The 18947-nt window shown below is 36.2% G+C and overlaps 1 protein-coding gene across 1 annotated transcript; it reads right to left on the reverse strand.

The window, feature by feature from the left end:
• Positions 1–649: 649 nt before the first annotated feature.
• Positions 650–18547, reverse strand: LOC141433431 (traB domain-containing protein-like). Its single transcript, XM_074095468.1, has 11 exons — positions 18383–18547; positions 17844–18070; positions 15379–15474; positions 14575–14705; positions 13717–13841; positions 11879–12005; positions 9948–10087; positions 9430–9581; positions 8705–8810; positions 7210–7345; positions 650–4612 (listed from the first exon to the last, which is right to left on the reverse strand). The coding sequence occupies exons 2-10, from the start codon at positions 18052–18054 to the stop codon at positions 7231–7233; spliced, it is 1203 nt and encodes a 400-aa protein (XP_073951569.1). The 5' UTR covers positions 18055–18070; positions 18383–18547; the 3' UTR covers positions 650–4612; positions 7210–7230.
• Positions 18548–18947: the final 400 nt, after the last annotated feature.

An 18947-nucleotide genomic window follows, 5' to 3' on the forward strand; every position in this document is an offset into this window, starting at 1 on the left:
TATTACTGCTACTTTACTAACAATAAATATGATTTTTTTATGAATAAAACTGTTAATGTTTATTAGAATCAAGTTTCTAAATATTTTGCAGGGATCCGTAAATCAAATAAATATCTTAGGAAACCTATAATATTTAAAAAAATACCTAGGTACCTAACGAAAACCACCAATATGAGTTTAAATGAGAAAATATTTACCCCGCTTGATAAATTTTTTTAATGCAAAATTACAACTTTCTAGCACTACTTAATAGTTTCTTAACTTAACTGCAGACGGACGGACGGACATGGCGAAACTACAAGGATTTTTTGTAGGACTACGGAATCCTAAAAGGCGTCATATACATTAAAATAAAGCTAAACTCTATACTAATAGTGACAGATTGGTGTAAAGTCGTATAATTGACAATGAAAAGGTATGATTTTATATGTAATCACTAATCAACTTTACTATTCGCTGGGTGGAAAGTAGGAGGTGGGGGAACCACGAATCGATCGCAGCGCGCGCCGTGGCCAAACAAGGAACTTTTCGGCGGACCAACGGTCACTATTTACTAGTGAAATTTACGTATTCGTGCATTAGTAAGCAAAAATAAATAAATATGCGTTACGAAACCTGCTGCGTAGTTAGCTGCAAGAACAATGATCACAAATTCTATAAATTTCCACAAGCAAGATGTTTTGTACGGCGTCGATGCCACTGAAGTTTGACGAATTACACGAGCTTCAATGGTGTGGCTCATTATGAATTTATGATCTTCACATTTGGTTTCTTTTACATCTTGGACATATTGAGCCAAAACTAATTGTTTTCCTTTTATTGTTGTTTGTGGTTGGAAATAGATGTCGTATATACTAGTGTGCTCGGAATCCAGTTTTTATAATTAATTTAGCCATGATTAACTGAAAAGACACAAAAAGTCTGCATTACTAATGACCTACTACAGTCATAAATAATCGTCTGCAATAAATATAAAATGCATTATTCGATAAAAATTGATTATTTCTTTACTTCTCGTGAAGAAAATCTGACTCATGAGAAATTCCGTGTCCGGAAAGTAATTAATTGTGCCATTTTAGACGGGAAACAAAAAAAGGTCAACGTTATTTTCGACACTATAGATTTACATGATCGAATAGAATATATGTAAATTACGATATTTCATTGATTTTTTTTATTTGTTTACTTGCTCTGTAATGACAGCCAGCCTTGTGATATTTCAAAGTCCGCCGTAATTGTAACCGCTAGTTGGCGCAGTCATCGCGCACCCAGCGAATAGCTTTGTTAATATTTGCCTCCTTTTCTTACTCGCACTGAAAAAAGGAGATGCTGAGCCAAGCAAGAAAATGGCAAACACGCGTAATAAATGTGTGATAATTCCACAACACTTTCTTATCTTCAATTCACTTGGTGATTTAATTCAATTAAATAAGTTGAGAGGGTAAGGCAGTTTAACCAGACATGTATAGTAGTCCACCGTTAAGGGCCTTATCACACTAGCGATTTGCAGGTGAGTTGAAAGCGAGGCGTAACGATTTCGCCGCGAGCGCGCAACTATGTCGCTGCGAGCGCGCAGCGAGTTAGCTGCGTATAGCGCCAATAACGCCACATTGTAGACTCTCGTACAATAATAATAGGGCGTCTTCGGCGCTAGACGCAGCTAATTCGTTGCGCGCTCGCGGCGAAATCGTTACGCGCTCGTCCTCGCTTTCAACTTGCCCGCAAATCGCTAGTGTGATAAGGCCCTTAGAAGTTAATCCTGAAACGTGTCACTTCCACACTAAATACGAGTACGTCAAAAACAAAAACATTGACGTATTGAGTACCAGGATGACAGGTGTCAAGATTGACTTCTTAGCGGCGACCTACTGTAGTAAACTTAAAGTAAAAAAAACATACAAATTCATTAATTCAATAGCGTAAAATGTGCAAATACATCGACAGCTCAATGTAATAAAATAATTATTTGTCATGGACGTATATTTTAAATGGGATTATGAACTTTTTGAAATTTGCAGAAAATACAGCCAAATTTGTGGAGGCATGGGCAGAAACAACCATAAACTATGTGGGCTTCGATGCAGTGAAGATGCGGTCCAATCTTAGGAAAACCGTCGCTCTAGATGACATCATATTTATGGTGCGAGTGGGATTGAGGGGAAATAAAGTATCAATCATGCTCAAATCTACGGGCTCGGCAGACGCCATATCTAACCTGAGAAGTATTTCAAGATACAAGATACTGCTGGGGGGAACCCAGCTGCTGTCACTATCAAGAGTCAACACAACCGTAAGCTCCCGATTTCATTACCTAAGTATACATAAACTTCACAGCTACAGGATCAGCAGTTTACCACGACCTCAGCATTGATTAGAAAAGAAAAGTAATAGCATTATATATGGTGCTTAATTCCTTATTGAAATCAGAAATTATTGCAGTGAAGAATGCGAAGTGGATACGCTCGTCAAACACATTAAGAGCTCACGACACCATGCGATTTATTGACAATTAATATAATTCTCACATAATCGACAAAGCTGAGAGACTGTCGATAGCAAAGGCATGCGGATTTTTTAAGATAGAGGGACACATTGTGAGTTTATCACACAAATGGGAGGGTGTAGGGAGCATGTAAATGTATTACTTGGATCCTCAAGAATCACGAGTATGATATGACAAAAAACATAACTGTCATGTCCTAAATTGTAACAGCTGGTGTGCAGGCAGTGGCGTAGCTACCGGAGGGCTAGACGGGGCAGTGCCACAGGGCCCCCAAGCTCAGGGGGCCCCTCGGACTCTGACTTACAAACTATAAATGACAAATCCGGAGTACGTCGAATTCGGAACACGACGAATACGCGACAAACGATTTTATATCGTTTAGTTTATTTTTTGCCCCAGGGCCTTTGGTTGCCTAGTTACGCCACTGTGTGCAGGGCAATAATAATGTGCATCATGTAAGCTGTCCTTTAGTTTATGCATCTAATTATAGAATAAAATAGAATAAATTTATTTAGTTTAAGTCATTATAATCACGTGTACTTTATATATTTCTTCGCATGTCAGTGTAGCTTTGTTTATTACATGAACATTGATTGTAACATTGTTATATTTCAAATAAATTATTTTATTCTTCTTATTCTTTTAGGTTAGTACCTATGTGCACGATTATATCACCCACATAGTGTTATCTTTGTAAGAATTATTTAAATACATATCTTTATTGATACATGGTCTAATGCCCAGTCCCATTAAATCTATACGTCCATGTTGATCCCACATATTACATCTTATTTTCATAGAAATTATTCTACATACAATAACAACAACATCTAAAACAGAAATAGAAAATATTAATTAATTGACAAAAGATTTTGAAATAAATACAACATACATATATCGAGCCACACGATTTCAACACACAATTAAGTCGATCATGAAAAATATATCATTCATTAATTCCACGTATGAATTCTTATTCTTTTTGTTATTAAATATTTACATTATTTTCATGAGACATCTACATAAGATCATAGTCGCAACAATAAGATAAATGATTCAGTTAGGTCTCCGACTCGGTGTCTAGTCGATCATAGTTGAAAATGCTAAGCTTACTGGTAAGCGCTTTGATAGCCCGTTATAATAGAGGACGTCATATACTAGCGAATAAACTAATGAGAAGTGGGGCATTGGCAACGTTGGTAGTGTCATGTGAGACGTCTTAGAGATGCTGATGATAAAAAGAACTCCACGTGCCACACTCACTGTGGGTTTCATTACGAATTAAATTAATCGAGATTACACATTAACAAAGACATTAGAATAAAATTTGAAATCAAAGGGATGTTGAAATAAATTTAATAAATGATTAATCAATACTTTTAACCTTTAACCATGCCATCTAAGTGTGACAAAAATCGGTTTAGTGTCAAAGAAAGAACAACAATCTTGGGATACGTTCCCAATTGGAACGAGGTTCATCTTGCTAAGTTACATAACAGTAATAAGAGTTAGAAAATAGTGAAGAGAGGTTACAGGTGTAAGTATGACGCGCACGGGTCATACTTAGTTCAGATTTTTTAAACCTTTTGACAGATAGTATTCTACTATAACACTATTTCTTGTAACACTTACTATTTACGCAGCGCATGTCACAAGAACTCTTAGGAAGGATAATTTTTTTCTGACTTAATATCAGCAGAATGAAAGCTTATTTTCGAAAAATATTCATAAATTAGGTACAGCCTACAATCTTCCTAAATAATCCCCTTTTCTATTGGCGAAAGCCTATGAAAATCCTTATAATAATCCCTGATAGGTATTTGTCCTTAATGCACTAGTTAGTGCATGCATCTTAAAGCACGGCATTTAACGTAGAATAGCTAAAGTGTAGAACAGGACACATTTATTGTCTAATTCTCAATCGCTAAGTGTAATTTGCTAAGAAACACTTCGTTCCAAAAATAGGCTTGGTTAAAAGTTAAATTGTTCCATAGTCTTTAGTTAATCAAAAGCGACGAGCAAATGTTTATTTTATTTAAATGCACGCCTTAGTCTAGAGAAATAAAGATTATCGTTCCATTATTCGTTTCAGATGGTCCATTTCGATATCTGAAAAAGAAATTGGGTTGTTTTAATCAAACTTAGAAAACTTTCTGTTTTAAAAAAAAAAGATCTTAAGAGAAAAATATGAAGCAACGAAACATTGTTTACTTTCGCTTGAATTAAGTAGGTACATGAAAAATGTAAAGATTTGATATTTGATGTACACTCGAACCAACTGAATCGTGAGCCACTCTGGAACCTTTTCGTAGCAAAAGTCATAGTGACATCGCATTACTTGACGGAATTTATTATGACACTTACTGTGAGTACGTTCTACGGTGGGTCAGGAATCAAACGGTTCGACTATACAAGTGGATAACAGTTGACCGTTATGATCTCCCAAAATCTATCGAAAAAAAGCTGTCTACACTACACAATTAGAGCGAAAAAGACGTCGATTGGCTTTCAAAGTCAAAATATCTTTATTCAATTTAGGCTATAATAAGCACTTATGAATGCCGAAAAAAATCTACCATCGGTTCGGAAAAACCTCTGTTGAGAAAAATCCGGCAAGAAACTCAACTAGAGTTTTTAAAACTGATTTACAAAATGATTTAATGATATCTATACATCACAAGTATGGGACAGTAGGATCAATCCTAAGTCACATGTAGCTGCGCTGATTCAAAAATCGGGGTCTGCATCCGTATGTACACATCCGCAGATCCTAATGTGTTTTTGAACATAGATCTAAGGGACTGTGCGACAAGCGCTTTGCAAGTTGCAACACATATTACGAGTTAAATACAATCAATGGTTTAGGTAAATTCGAAAAATTGATGAATGGTAGAACCTTTTAATAATCAATTTTACTATGATTTCCTTGACAAAAGTATGAGATGTCAACATGACATTAGTAGCAAAAAGGTTCCACCCTGGGTCATGATTCAATTTGTTTGATTGTACCAGGGTGGAACCTTTTATTAGTCAATTTCACTACGGTTTCCTTGACAAAGGTACAGGATGTCAACATGATATTAGTAGCACAAGGGTTTCACCCCGATACACACACCGTTATTGGTTGCGAAAATATTTTGATACTAATTTTGACATTTCTAGTAAGTACTCTCGTAGAAATTGGGGACGGATTTGGTTTTTATTCTAGGACGTAATTTATTATTTCTATTTTTTTTCCTAATATCAAGCGCATGCATTACCTACTTGTAATTTTGCCAATGTGTTAACTCATATCATTTGTTTTTTTTTCTAGGTTTCCCAAGGACGGGGGCTACTACGAAATTCGAAGTTCTTATTGTACCGTTCCTATCACTCTCGTATTAAATATATGCGTCAGCAGGACGGCAAGATATGAAGTTCGAATTTTGCATTGCGAAGGCAATGCCTGAGTTGCAAACATGCAGAAAAAAAATACTAACATTGGAACGTAGAACCTCCTCCTTTTTTGAAGTAGGTTAAAAAATTTGAAGCCCAGTAAAACCAGTGTGCGTCCTGTGTGCGAAACATTTTGACGAACATAATATAATATGGACAGAAATCCCTTGTGTTATGATTTTTTTCGGATGGCAACTCCAGTATTAGCGGAAAGCAAGTGAGAAGTTGTCAGTAAAGTTGTAAAAGTAGATTAGATTGGCATCTCGTTTTCGGGTTGAGAAATGCAGATTATGTTAAGAACGATTATAATTTTATAATCTAATCTTAATAAATAAGCAGAAAAAAGAGTATTATAAGAAGTGGTAGGTACATATAAGAACGTATCGACTGGTTACTATACTCCATTTATTTTAACATTTCAAACTTAACGGTAAAATTTCCACACGTTTTTAAATGAAACAACAATTTATTTAAAATTGTGTTGACTTCTATAATAATAAAAACATAATAAATACAGCTAATAAATGTACATGTAAGTATTTTTAGTCCATTTGTATTCGAAATACCGAGAAACGAGTGTTACAACTTGACCGTTAATTCCAACCTTAAATTAAACGGGGTATAAGCTACTCAATGAATTACCAGCGAAGTATGGACTAACGTATTCCGAGTTTCGTTAAACTTTCGAACACACCTACTTCCTTAAAACACTATTTAAATGTTTAAAGAAAAATATTAAAGTCTACACATATGTTCAAAATATATATTTCATTCACAGAAAACACTGAACGTACTACAGGGTGGTGGCCGGGTGGATCAATCGGTGGTCAAACAGGAAAAAAAACCGACCTAAAGGCCCTACTGACTGATGCGGACTTCAAGGAAATGTAATCGTCCTATATAGTAGTTCGACACTCGGGCTACGAGAACTTTAAAGTTCGATCAATCAAACCAACAGTAAAAAAAAAATTCGTCGTCCGATCAATCGGACAAGGCGATCGGACCAAGTGGCCTAAGGGCTCATTAGTGTGTTTGTGTAATAGAGATTTGTTAGGTTTTGCCATGATTCGGACTTGTTATGTTAAGTCTGCTATTATATTAGTATTTCAAGTTTGTGGTGATGACTAACTTTCAAGCCGCTATAACTCAAAAAGTTGCTTAGGTGACTAGGCATGTTCTTTCCGTGACCCTTCAAATATTCATGTGCAGTGCCTACCGTAGGGTTTTGAATGAACTTCCACCACTGGTAACGTGGTCAGCTAATAACGTACCTAATGCGTTTACGAGCACGATCACGGCAACCAGCGGCGCGGCAGCAGCCGGTAGCAGCCATACACGACGGCGCCCACGCACGCCACGCGCACCGACACGCGGATTATGCGCGTCGACAGCGACTCTGGCGGGATCCTGGACAAAAATCAAAATACAAAATTTAAAAAAAAAACATTTCGTAATAAGCCGCAAAGGGCTTCTTTGTCCTCGTGATGCCCCGCGTACTTTATAAATAACAAATTAACACTAAGAATAATGGCCAAATGTACTTTATAAAGCACAAATAGATCATTGAATAAAACATTTAGAGATGTTTAACCAATATTACAAAAAAAAACATGAAACCACACACCCACACCACAGCCACATGATTACGTAAGTAGGCCGCAAAGGGCACTTTTACATGTCACTTTTTTATACTACCAGCGCTTTCGGAAAAACCTACACTGCTACGAAGAATGCGCCGCAAGAAACTAAGCAAAAGATCTTTTTTTTTTCAAAATAAAATTATACTATAATTCTCTTATAATATAGAATATACAAAAAATAAAAATTGAATGGAGTACATTTTTAAGAGTCCCTTTATTAAGTACCAATTGGTAACTAGCCAGTAATCAACGGAAACGCTCGAACTATTACGGATCTTGCTTGGAATGTGGTTTCTTCAGACTTCAAAAGGAAATCTCAATTTGGTTATAATATTAACTCAGAAATCCTTAATTTTTGAACTTTTTTAGGATTTTGAGCCAAAGCGGCAAAAACGGAACCCTTATAGTTTCGCCATGTCTGTCTGTCTGTCTGTCTGTCCGTCCGCGGCTTTGTTCAGTGACTATCAATGATAGAAAGCTGTAATTTTGCACGGATATATATAAACTATGCCGACAAAATGGTACAATAAAAATTCAATAAACAAATTTTTTTACGGTACCTCCCATAGACGTAAAGTGGGGGTGATTTTTTTTTCTCATCTAACCCTATAGTGTGGGGTATCGTTGGATAGGTCTTTAAAAGCCATTAGGGGTTTGCTAAGACGATTTTTGATTCAGTGATTTGTTTGCGAAATATTCAACTTGCATACAACTTTAAACCGGTGGGTGGATTTTTTTTAAAAAAATTAGGATTGTAGAACTATATCAACCTTACAAGGAAAACTATAATGGCTAAGTTTGCTTGAGAATTATTAGTAGTTTAAGGGGAAATAGCAGCCTAAGGTATAAAATATACCTAAACTTGGAAGATTCCGTATAAAATACGAAATCCTTCGAAAAATATTACACGGACACGCACAAATTAGGGTTCCCTATTTTGGGCGTGTCCGACACGCTGCTGGCCGGTTTTTTTATTTAGAAAAGTATGCCTCCTATTTGATCCTATTTAAATTTTAAAAAAGTGGCACCCCTAAGGAAGTTTTTTTATTTATTTATTTTTTGTAATATTGCATGATTTAATAATTTGGAAATTTCACTAGGGTCAGGTAGATATTTGATGACTTACTTGAGCAACGGCGGTATGTCGTGCGGGCGCACCTTGCCCCAGTGTTCGACGATGCCGGCCACGTGCCCAATGCCCACCACGCCGACGATGCGGCACGGCTCGCGACCTGGCCCCGTACAATCAAGCTTTACTCCTCTCTCGTCTTAAATAACAAAATGTAAAGTCTGACAAGCAAAAATTAGGATTGGCAACACACTTCACAAATACGTAAAAGGGGGTACACACAATACATGCGTTAAATTTCTTGAGTTTATTGAAACTTGAGGCCGGTACAACATGGGGATCTTCAAAAAACAAGCCTAGTCTTTTAACAAAGAACCGGCAACGCATCCCTATCATAACTTTGTCCATAGCGACGGTGATTAATTTCCATCAGGCCATTTCTTCCGCTCGTTTTCGCCCTATCATATAAAAAAATGGAGTGACGGAACTCACGCGCGTAGGGAGCCATGGATGCCTATATAGTGTTTGACCTATGACCCCTCAAGCAGAGAGGCTCGTGGGTTCAAACCCCGGCTCGCACCTCTGTTGTTTTAAATTCATGTGCGAAATTACATTTGAAATTTACCACAAGCTCTATGGTGAAGAAAAACATTGCGCAAACCTGTGAAGTAATTCAATGGTGTGTGTGAAGTTTATTATCCGCACTGGGCCCGCGTGCGAATGGCCCAAGCCCTCTCATTCTGATAGGAGGCCTGTATAGGCTGGGATGATGATGAACTCACGTGGTTGCACGGCCGCGACCTGCAGCGAGTGGCACAGGTACATGTCTCGCTCAAGTACGAACACGCGCTTCAGCGCCGGGAACTCCTCAGCCATCTCCTCCAGCATGTCTTCGAGCATCTTCTTCTGCTTACACTTCTCTACTTCCTCCACGCTGGAACAAACAATTATGTGGAAACCGAGAGGTTAGTGGACTAGACTATTTAAATCTTGGGAGAGCTTGGCCACCACCAGAGAATTCGACCAACGAACCGAAAATTTCAAGATAAGAGAATTGTAAGATTTTGTTGAGCAAAGTTATTGCTAATAAAAAAGAAATAAATAGATTTGTATCCCATAATACCTACCGTAACTTGCATATTTTTAATTGATGCCTTAACACTCTTTCCAATATTATTCATTTGTTATTGTATATCCCAGAATTCCTAGAAAGTCGTGAACTGTTTATGACTTAAATGTGGGATATGAATTATTAGGTTGCACATTCCGGGAACTACGAAATCTGCAAAATTCGACTTACCTTATGGACTGATTAGACGTGAGCAGATGCCATATGAAGCGTATGGTCTGTCCCCAGGTGAGGGAGGCAATGGCTCTGTGCAGAGTGATGTCTATCGCACGGTCCCCTAACTGGACCATGCAGTTGGGAATTTTTTTGGCCTGTGAAATAATAAATTGGTGATTTGTTTCATAGGTACTTAATATCATTTAATACTAACATTGGGTGTAATTAACGCTACCACCTTAAACAGTACAAAGACTTAAACCCATAGGCCGTATCATCTAACACGCTAGCGCTCGTGATTCACCATCTCTTTCTACCCTCATCTGTGACCGTGTGACGTGACAGAAAGAAGGGCTGAAAACCGATTGTCATTTCGAGTGTGTTAGACAATAGTCTCTGGTCTAAACAACATGAAAAACCGGCCAAGAGCGTGTCGGACACGGCCGAAATAGGGTTTAGTAGCCATTGCGAAAAAAATAAGTAATATTTTTCTAAGGATTTCGTATTTTGTATGGAATATTCCAAGTTTAGGTATATGTATGTAGCAGCCTAAGGTATACCTTAGGCTGCTATTTACTCTTAAACTACTAATAATTCTCAAGAAAACTTAACCGTTATAGTTTTCCTTGTAAGTTTGATATACTTACTAGTGATTTAACGAATATTCGCATTCGCATTCGCGAATATTCGCATATTTTTGCATATTCGCATTCGCAAAATTTCTGCGAATGTTTTGCGAATATGAATATCAGAAAAAAATACAATGAATAGATAATAGATAGGTTAATAAAATAAAAATACATTCATATCTAATGTTTTTTTATAAAAAAAAATAACTTAATCTCGTAATCACATTATCAGTCTTCACTTAATCATTTGGTATTATTTATTTATTTACTTTGCGATGCGTTCGTATAAACTGGGTAATTCTCGGAACAAAGTACAACCGGAACGCACTTCGTTCGAACGAGACTGCCATAGACAATTTGGCGCAAAAACGAAAAACTGAATATACGCATTCGCGAAAGTTCAAAAAATGACATTCGTTGCATCACGAATAGTTACTACCATCCTAATTTTTTTCAAATTTTTCCTCCCACCGGTTTAGATTTTAGAGGGGGGGGGGACGATCAATTTTAATGAAAATTTGCACTTTAAAGTTGAATACTTTGCAAATAAATCACTGAATCGAAAAAATCGTTTTAGCTACCCCCTATTGTTTTTAAAGGACCTATCCAACGATACTCCATACTACAAGATTGGATGGGGGAAAAAAATCACCCTCACTTTACGTCTATGGGAGGTACTCTAAAAAAAATGTTTTTTGAATTTTTTATTGTATCATTTTGTCGGCATAGTTTACATATATATTCGTGCAAAATTACAGCTTTCTAGCATTGATAGTCCCTGAGCAAAGCCGCGGACGGACAGACACAGACAGACAGACAAACAGACATGGCGACACTTTAAGGGTTCCGTTTTTGCCATTTTGGTTACGGAACCCTAAAAATCACGCAAGTTGCATTACATTAAGGTGTTCAACACCAAACCATACCATTTACCACTTCAAATTCGTTCACTTCTTCAATGTTTAAGTTTTGCAATGTAATGCAACTTGCACAATTTTCCTTAAGCCGAGTTTAGACTTGCAAGAAAAATCGTGTAAGTTGCATTACATTGCGAGGCCGTAAAGCCAACGAGTGTGTAGTGGTCAATCGAGCACCGCAATGTAATGCAACTTGCAAGTCTAAACTCGGCTTTACAAGTCTAAATTGGGCTTGAGGGTGGTAATTGATTTCTTAGTCGACTACATTCTGGGCCATGCAATACTGGTTTCAATAGAAGTTAAGTTAATTTTTCGGCATAAGACATGCCGTGTGAGAGAAATAAGTGGTGAAAAAGATTGTGATTTAAAGTGTGTTAGACAATAAGGGTACAGGTTTTACCTCAGCCATGGCGCGGCGGAACTCGCCCCCGGGCGCCATGCCAAGCTCCCGGGTGATGTGCGCGGACATATTGAGCAGCAGGATGTACATTAGCCCGTTGAACACCCCGTTCTGCGCCATCGTCGCCCTGCACAACCAAAGCGGAAGTTCAATCTACTGTTGCCGATCGATATTCTAATATTGATAGTCTATCCATAGACGTTCGATAAATATAGCAAAATATCATCAGAAGTTTGATTTTTACACTGCTCCAAGCGTAGCGTGGTCTTAAGCGATAGCCCGCCTATAGCTTACCTTGTAATTTTCCCTGTGTACCTGTTTTTCTGTATCGCTTACTAATTCTGGTGTACAATAAAGAGCATTTGTATTGTATTGTTTGTAGCCGACCTGAGTATTTGATGCTATTTTCAGCTTAATACCTTCACGCGTTCCTGAGAAAAAGGTTCTCGACAAACAGGCGGATGGACAGACAGACAGACAGACGGACGGTCGAACAGACAGAGAGAAGTACAACAATGTGATCCTATAAGGTTTCGTTTTTGCCACCATAAAAATACACCAAAAATTTTAACGACATTAGACATATTTTCAACGGATGTTTTCGGCGGATGGAACACAAAAGCAATAGATGTGCGAACATCTGGTGACGCCACGAAGAGTTTAGTTTATTTAATCATTCAATACATCATTACATTACAGTATAATTGAAATCGTCAAAGGTATAAATAAAAATAGCATTAATAATAAATAATGTACAAATGCCGAAGTGCTGAAAAATTCGAAAATATCGCTATAATACGCCATTGCGTGTCATGTTCCATTGGCTGCTAGCAATTGACCGGCCATCATGCGCTATTACCGCTATACACAATGGAGATGGCCTGTGGTGTCACTTTTGGAACCACGCTTTGCATCTCATAGATACGTCTCTAATAAAAAAAACATAACAAAAAATTTAACCGACTACAAAAAACCATGAAAATAATTTTCTACCAGTCTGAAGTCGGTGCCTCAGCACGAGCCAGCAGGAGTGGACCTATAGGTAGGTAGTCGCCTACCTCACCTACGCACTACATATTGGGCTTCAATCACTCCTGCTGGCTCGTGCTGAGGCACCGACCGACTTCGGAGTGGTAGAAAATTATTTTCATGATTTTTGTAGTTGGTTCATTTTATTGTTATATTTTTTTTTTTACCCTTTTTAAATAATATAAGATACAATAGTTTCATGTCAACTGCTCGCCACCTTTTGCAAAAGATTGGTTTTTCCGATGCAGAGACTTTCTTTATTGGAAGTCTTGGTGTTTCACCACCCATTCCATTTCACCATATGCATTACGAGGAGCATAAATTGCTTAGCAACTGCGTTAAAGTAATTGAAATTCAACCCATGAAATACTTGTTATTGAGTAGTAACTCCGATGGTCAACTGTGGTCTTCCTCATTAGTTCCACTTCACCAAATGATGATTTTCAAGAGCAAATGCACGAGTTACTACTAAATATATCAAAATTACTATAGGTGTCCCTACAACATTTGAAGAGTTCCTTCGATTTCCTTAGGATCCAATCATCAGATCCTAATTTGGTGCTTATGGGACCTAATTGAAAGCATTCCTAGATGAACACAAAAAAAAAAAATCGGTTCATAAATTACAGAGTTCTGAGGTAACAAACATAAAAAAAAATACAACCAAATAGATAACCTTCTCCTTTTTTTGAAGTTGGTCGGTCGGTTATGACATGATAAAGCGCATGTAATTAACAGAACTATATTACTGCATAGCCAAATAAAAATACTAGCATAATGGAAAAGAAATGTTCCAGAGTGAGATTTACCTGATCTTCTTAATGTTAATGTTTTTAGCTTCTCTTAGGATAATTTCTTCATCTAATAACAGTATGTTGGTTCTCTGTTCACACAACTCTACCATTACAATGTGTGGGTTAACATCTTGTATTACCTGAAAATGCAAGAATATGATGGAGGCCTAAAGAGCAAAAGCGATCTGTTCACATGCATATGCTTAACTTTGTTACTCATACTTTGTAACTGTTACCCTTCATTTCGTCTGCAAATAACTATCTTATCGCGAACCCGACAGAACTACATAATTTTCCGGGATAAACCCATCCTATGTCCTTCTCAAGGATTTAAACTATCCCCATATCAAATAGCTATTGCCCGCAACGCAAATTTATCTGCGAAGAATTTGTATACGGAGTACCCTCGAGACCAATGCAATTTTTCGTGATAAAAACTATCCTACATCCTTTACAAGGTCTCTAATTATCTCCACACCAAAATTAATCTCAATCGGTTGAGTACTTTAAGTGTGAAAGCGCAACAAACAAACAAACACACTTTCGCATGTATAACATTAGTAAGGATTAATTTAACTGCTAAATCACTGTAATTTTTTAATCATATCTAATAGGCTATATTTGAAAACTATCAGACCTGATGGTAAGTGAAAAATGTGAGAATACTCATCTAGTAGAAGATTTCCCTTCACTCTTGAGGTTTCAGATAAAAAAAGAATGAGCAAGAACGGTTTTTGCGAATTTAAGAGATGGTAACATCACCTTCCTACTACATATTTAAGTTGGTTAAATAAGAGCAGTTCAAAAGTGTTATTTTGTACAAAAATCAAATAAATACTCATTACCCTAAAATTTAACATGTTTTACACATACCCTTGACACGTCATCTTGTGACTGCAAGCTGAAGTGGGCTGTTCCCACCAGGTACACTTTTCCACCATCTGGAGCATCCAAGATGGTCACAGTGCTTGGCATGCCATCATCCATGGGCAAATCTGGGACTCCTTAAATATTAATAAGAGTACATTCATCACAGGACACCATAACACTAATAAAACATATTATTACATAAGTAGGTATGTAAGCAAGAGCTTTTCTCGTAATTTTGATGTATGGGTATGTTAGATTTTTTATCAATAGAAATACAATATTGTCAAAAAATAGCAAAGTTAATCTCACTAATTAATATAATAGCGAAAGTTTGTAAGTCTGTATGTTTGTTTGTTACCTACCACTTCACGTCTTAACCGCTGAACCAATATAGAAGAAAATCGGTATACAGATAGTACAAGTCCCGGGGAAGGACATGAATAGTTTTTATCCTGGAAAATTACATGCTTCCCGTGGGATAGCAATAAACGGATTCTACGTAAACGAAGTCGCGGGCAACAGTTAGTTAATGAATAATTGAAACTAATATTCACGTCTTCGATATATTAATTAGAATTAAGTTTAGACCATATACTAAAAAAATGCAATTTTTTAAATGACTTCTTATGCGTGCATTTAAAAAAATTGTAATTCGTAGTTTAAAATTATTTATTAAGGTGGCACTATAAAGAACCTACTTTCCTTCTGTCCATTCCTATATTGAACTGACTGTAGCTCATTAAAATTATATTTTGTGAAAACTTATTTCTACATTTGAGGAAGTTTCTTCCACTTAAAATGACTCACCTTCAATATCACATTCTGGATTAGAGTCAGCTATCTGATTTTCTGAAGGACTCTCTCTTTTCATATCTGGGGTTGAGGTCACAAATTTAGGTTTCTCTGTAAACAATCAAAGAAGAAAAAAAATGTAAACAATTGAAGAAATTACCAAAAATTATCTAAAAGAAAAGTAATTACTTCTTCTCATGGCATTTTTCCTTTTCAGTGACATTCTGGTATGGTAACTATCAGTAGATCAGCTGTGGCACAACTGAACCTTTATTTACTCACTGAACTGGAGGGAAGCCCCACTTACGCCCACCAGCTTAGATTGCAAGATTTACTTATTAGATTATCTAGTTCAACTTACATGCTATGACCATCTTTGACAAGTTGCCAGTTTAATATCTTGATTGACCCAGTTACGTAGTTAGTTGAATACTTTTTAATTTGATTTTTTTTATATGTATAGCCTCTTAAGTCCTGACTTTTTGTACCATACAGCATAGTTCTACCATATTAAAATAGGATTAGTTCACTATGAACAAAACTACATCACACGGCTTAAATGTGTACACTGATAATTTAAGGAGGATTAAGTTTTCTTTAGTCAAGGATGCGATGCCGTCGGTGCCGTAGGTTTTGATTTTAGCTCGCTCGTCTTGCGCTCGCTTCGCAAGATGATCACCTTTTACGTTCGCGTACTCGTACTTACGTATTTTTTTGTATTAGGTATAGTTGTGAATTAGTAGCATATGTATAAGTGCAGTGTAATAGTTCTATGCAAGTGCTACCTATAAACAATATAGTTATAGTATTATGTGTAGGTAAACATGAGTAGTTTGTACACAGTCGCCATCGCCACTCAGGCGAATTTATAAATAATATTAGGTAGAATTTGAGAATTTATAATAATAGAAATAGAACGGCATAGAATTTTGTTTCTCTAGACACAGATATTAGACAATTTGAAGTTAACTTTCATACTAAAATTATTTGCCGGTAAGTAGGTAATTAATAAATCTAAAATAGACATCGACAACCCTAAGCGCCCGCGCCGGAGTAGGCAGTTAAGTCCCCTAAAGGGTTGGAGAGTGTATAATTAAGGGATGCACGATTTTTCACTTTGAATCGATCTATTGAATCGTAATGAATTGTAAACCTCTGAAACCCCTGAAACTGAAACTGATCCACAGATTGCATCACATGCTTTTGAATCGGTCTCACAAAAATCGTATTGTATCAAAAATTGATTCAAAATTTGTATTTGTTTTGATAAATAAAACACATTTTAGATATTAAATCTGACCATACATTGGATATATATAATCCTTTGAGCCATCGGTATAATCACAATAAAATAGGACTATTATTCAGACAGGACGATACATACAACATAAAAGATGTAAAATAAATAAAATTTTGCTACATATAATTAAAATTGATGGAGATTTTTTTAAACTATCCACATCATGTTACTGATTTTTGCGTATCAATTCATTTTGCTTGGTAAAAACTATGCTGACTATAATGTGAATTTGTTGCGACATCTGTTTATAATCAATCTGTCTTCATAAAGGATTGGAGATAATAAATATTCAATACTTATAACAAATTATTACATTGTCTCTGAATATGATCCTATCCTTTAAATGGTTAAAGGATACGATTCACCTTACTTATGAATCGAATCGGTTGTAGATCATATGGAAATTAATCTATTCATAAAATCGCTAGATTGTATCCAATTGAATTAATCTTCATAAAAATCAAATTGTAACGTACATCCCTAGCATAATTGTTCTATTTTACCATGGTTCTACAGACCAAGCCAAGAATTCTTAGTTTTGTGTTTTATTTCTGTAAATTTAAAGTTCTCATTTAAATCAAAATTTCGGCAGTTATTCTTACAATTATACTCTCTGAAGTACTTATGTGGTTAAGGTAAAAACAAGCAAATGGGTCATCTGATGGTAAGTAAGCACTAAACTACCCATGGACCCCTGTAAAATCCAGAGGCTTGTGTATGCATTGCAACTAGACTAGAGGGCTGTGATAAAAATATGCTGTGTCAATAATTGGAAACTATAAAAATATAATGTAGTAAAATATAATGCTTCAAAAATATGTACCACTCTTATTCCTACTCAATCATGCTACCATTATTTCAATTGGTTAAAATAGATACACAGCACCTGACCATACATACATAATCAGTGACTCATTTTGTTGGTAAGCTACTGACATCAATGTTGTTACTTTGAGATATTGTATTGTCTAACAGAAACATGGACAAACATAAACTAGCCTTTGTTGTCTCATTGTTGGGAGGGAAAAGACTTATTTTTATGAAAAATATATGATGTAGGATAACATCAATCATTATCAGCCAAACTTTACAAGAATCAATTTTATACATGTGTATAGTCTTCAAAACCTAGTCTGCTGCAATTAATGATATGGCCTTTGTATTTCAAAATAAATATTACCTGCGGCACTGGTCCCTGGATTCATATTAGCAGTTGTGTTATGTTGTCCGTCGCCTCCTCCGTCCTCAGCCCTCATAAACATCTGGCATTCATTGACAATGTTGCATGTGACATCGGGCTTCGGTTTAGACTTAAGGAGCAAGTCTTGTTCACCTAGATCCTGTTTAGTTGCCACACCTTTGTTACTGAGCAGGGCATCAGCAGCATCCATGGTAAATGTTGAATTACTGAAATAATTCATATTTATATTTATTTAATGTCAGTTGCGATGACAGGGTTGCGGTTGATTCTGCAGAATTAAAGCATAATCATGACAGCTGCTTGATTATTAGCATTTTTTTACTACTAATAAATTAGACAGTGATATGTCAAATTATCTCAAGTATTGTAAAGTGCCGAATGGCACAATCTGGCACATATAACAAGCGAATAATTTGTAGAAAGATTACATGGCTACGATTTACGTACTCCGCTTCCAAATAAACTATTTTTATTTAAGTCATACGAACATCATACATACACTTTATACGGGTACTCACCGTTAACCACAGGGCTACATACACGTAAGTAGAATACAACTTATACTACACAGGTAAAACTATGCCGGTAAATCAGTAGGAAGAATATTGAGTCTTTTTGTTGAGCAACTGAAAAATTCGTACAACACGAAAGATCAACGCAACGCAACGTCACTCAAATATTTTCTAAAATGACAGTCGCATATGCTGTATTGCTATATTGAAAAAAAAATTACCACAGATGGGCATTTTTCAAGGTAATCAAATAAAAATCCCAGATGATATGGATGACGCGACATGATATATAATATTGTTTAAAATAGCTCCGTATATTACGAACTCTTTTACCATCAGGAGACCCACTTGCTCGTTTGTCATCCAGTCGTATAAAAAAAAAAAATTCATTATTTTTTAAACATTCACTACCGTAATGGGCCAACATAAAATCCTTAATTTAGGAAATTCGTTATTACTTTGGTAACCCCAATGCACAAGCCGTTCGAGGTTAAAGTAAAACTGCTGAAAATATGATTACGTTGATAAAGATGTGAATTTTTGATAACTATTTTTTGTTATCTGTATTCTA

The sequence above is a fragment of the Choristoneura fumiferana genome, chromosome 12 (assembly GCF_025370935.1).
Source record: "Choristoneura fumiferana chromosome 12, NRCan_CFum_1, whole genome shotgun sequence".
NCBI lineage: Eukaryota > Metazoa > Arthropoda > Insecta > Lepidoptera > Tortricidae > Choristoneura > Choristoneura fumiferana.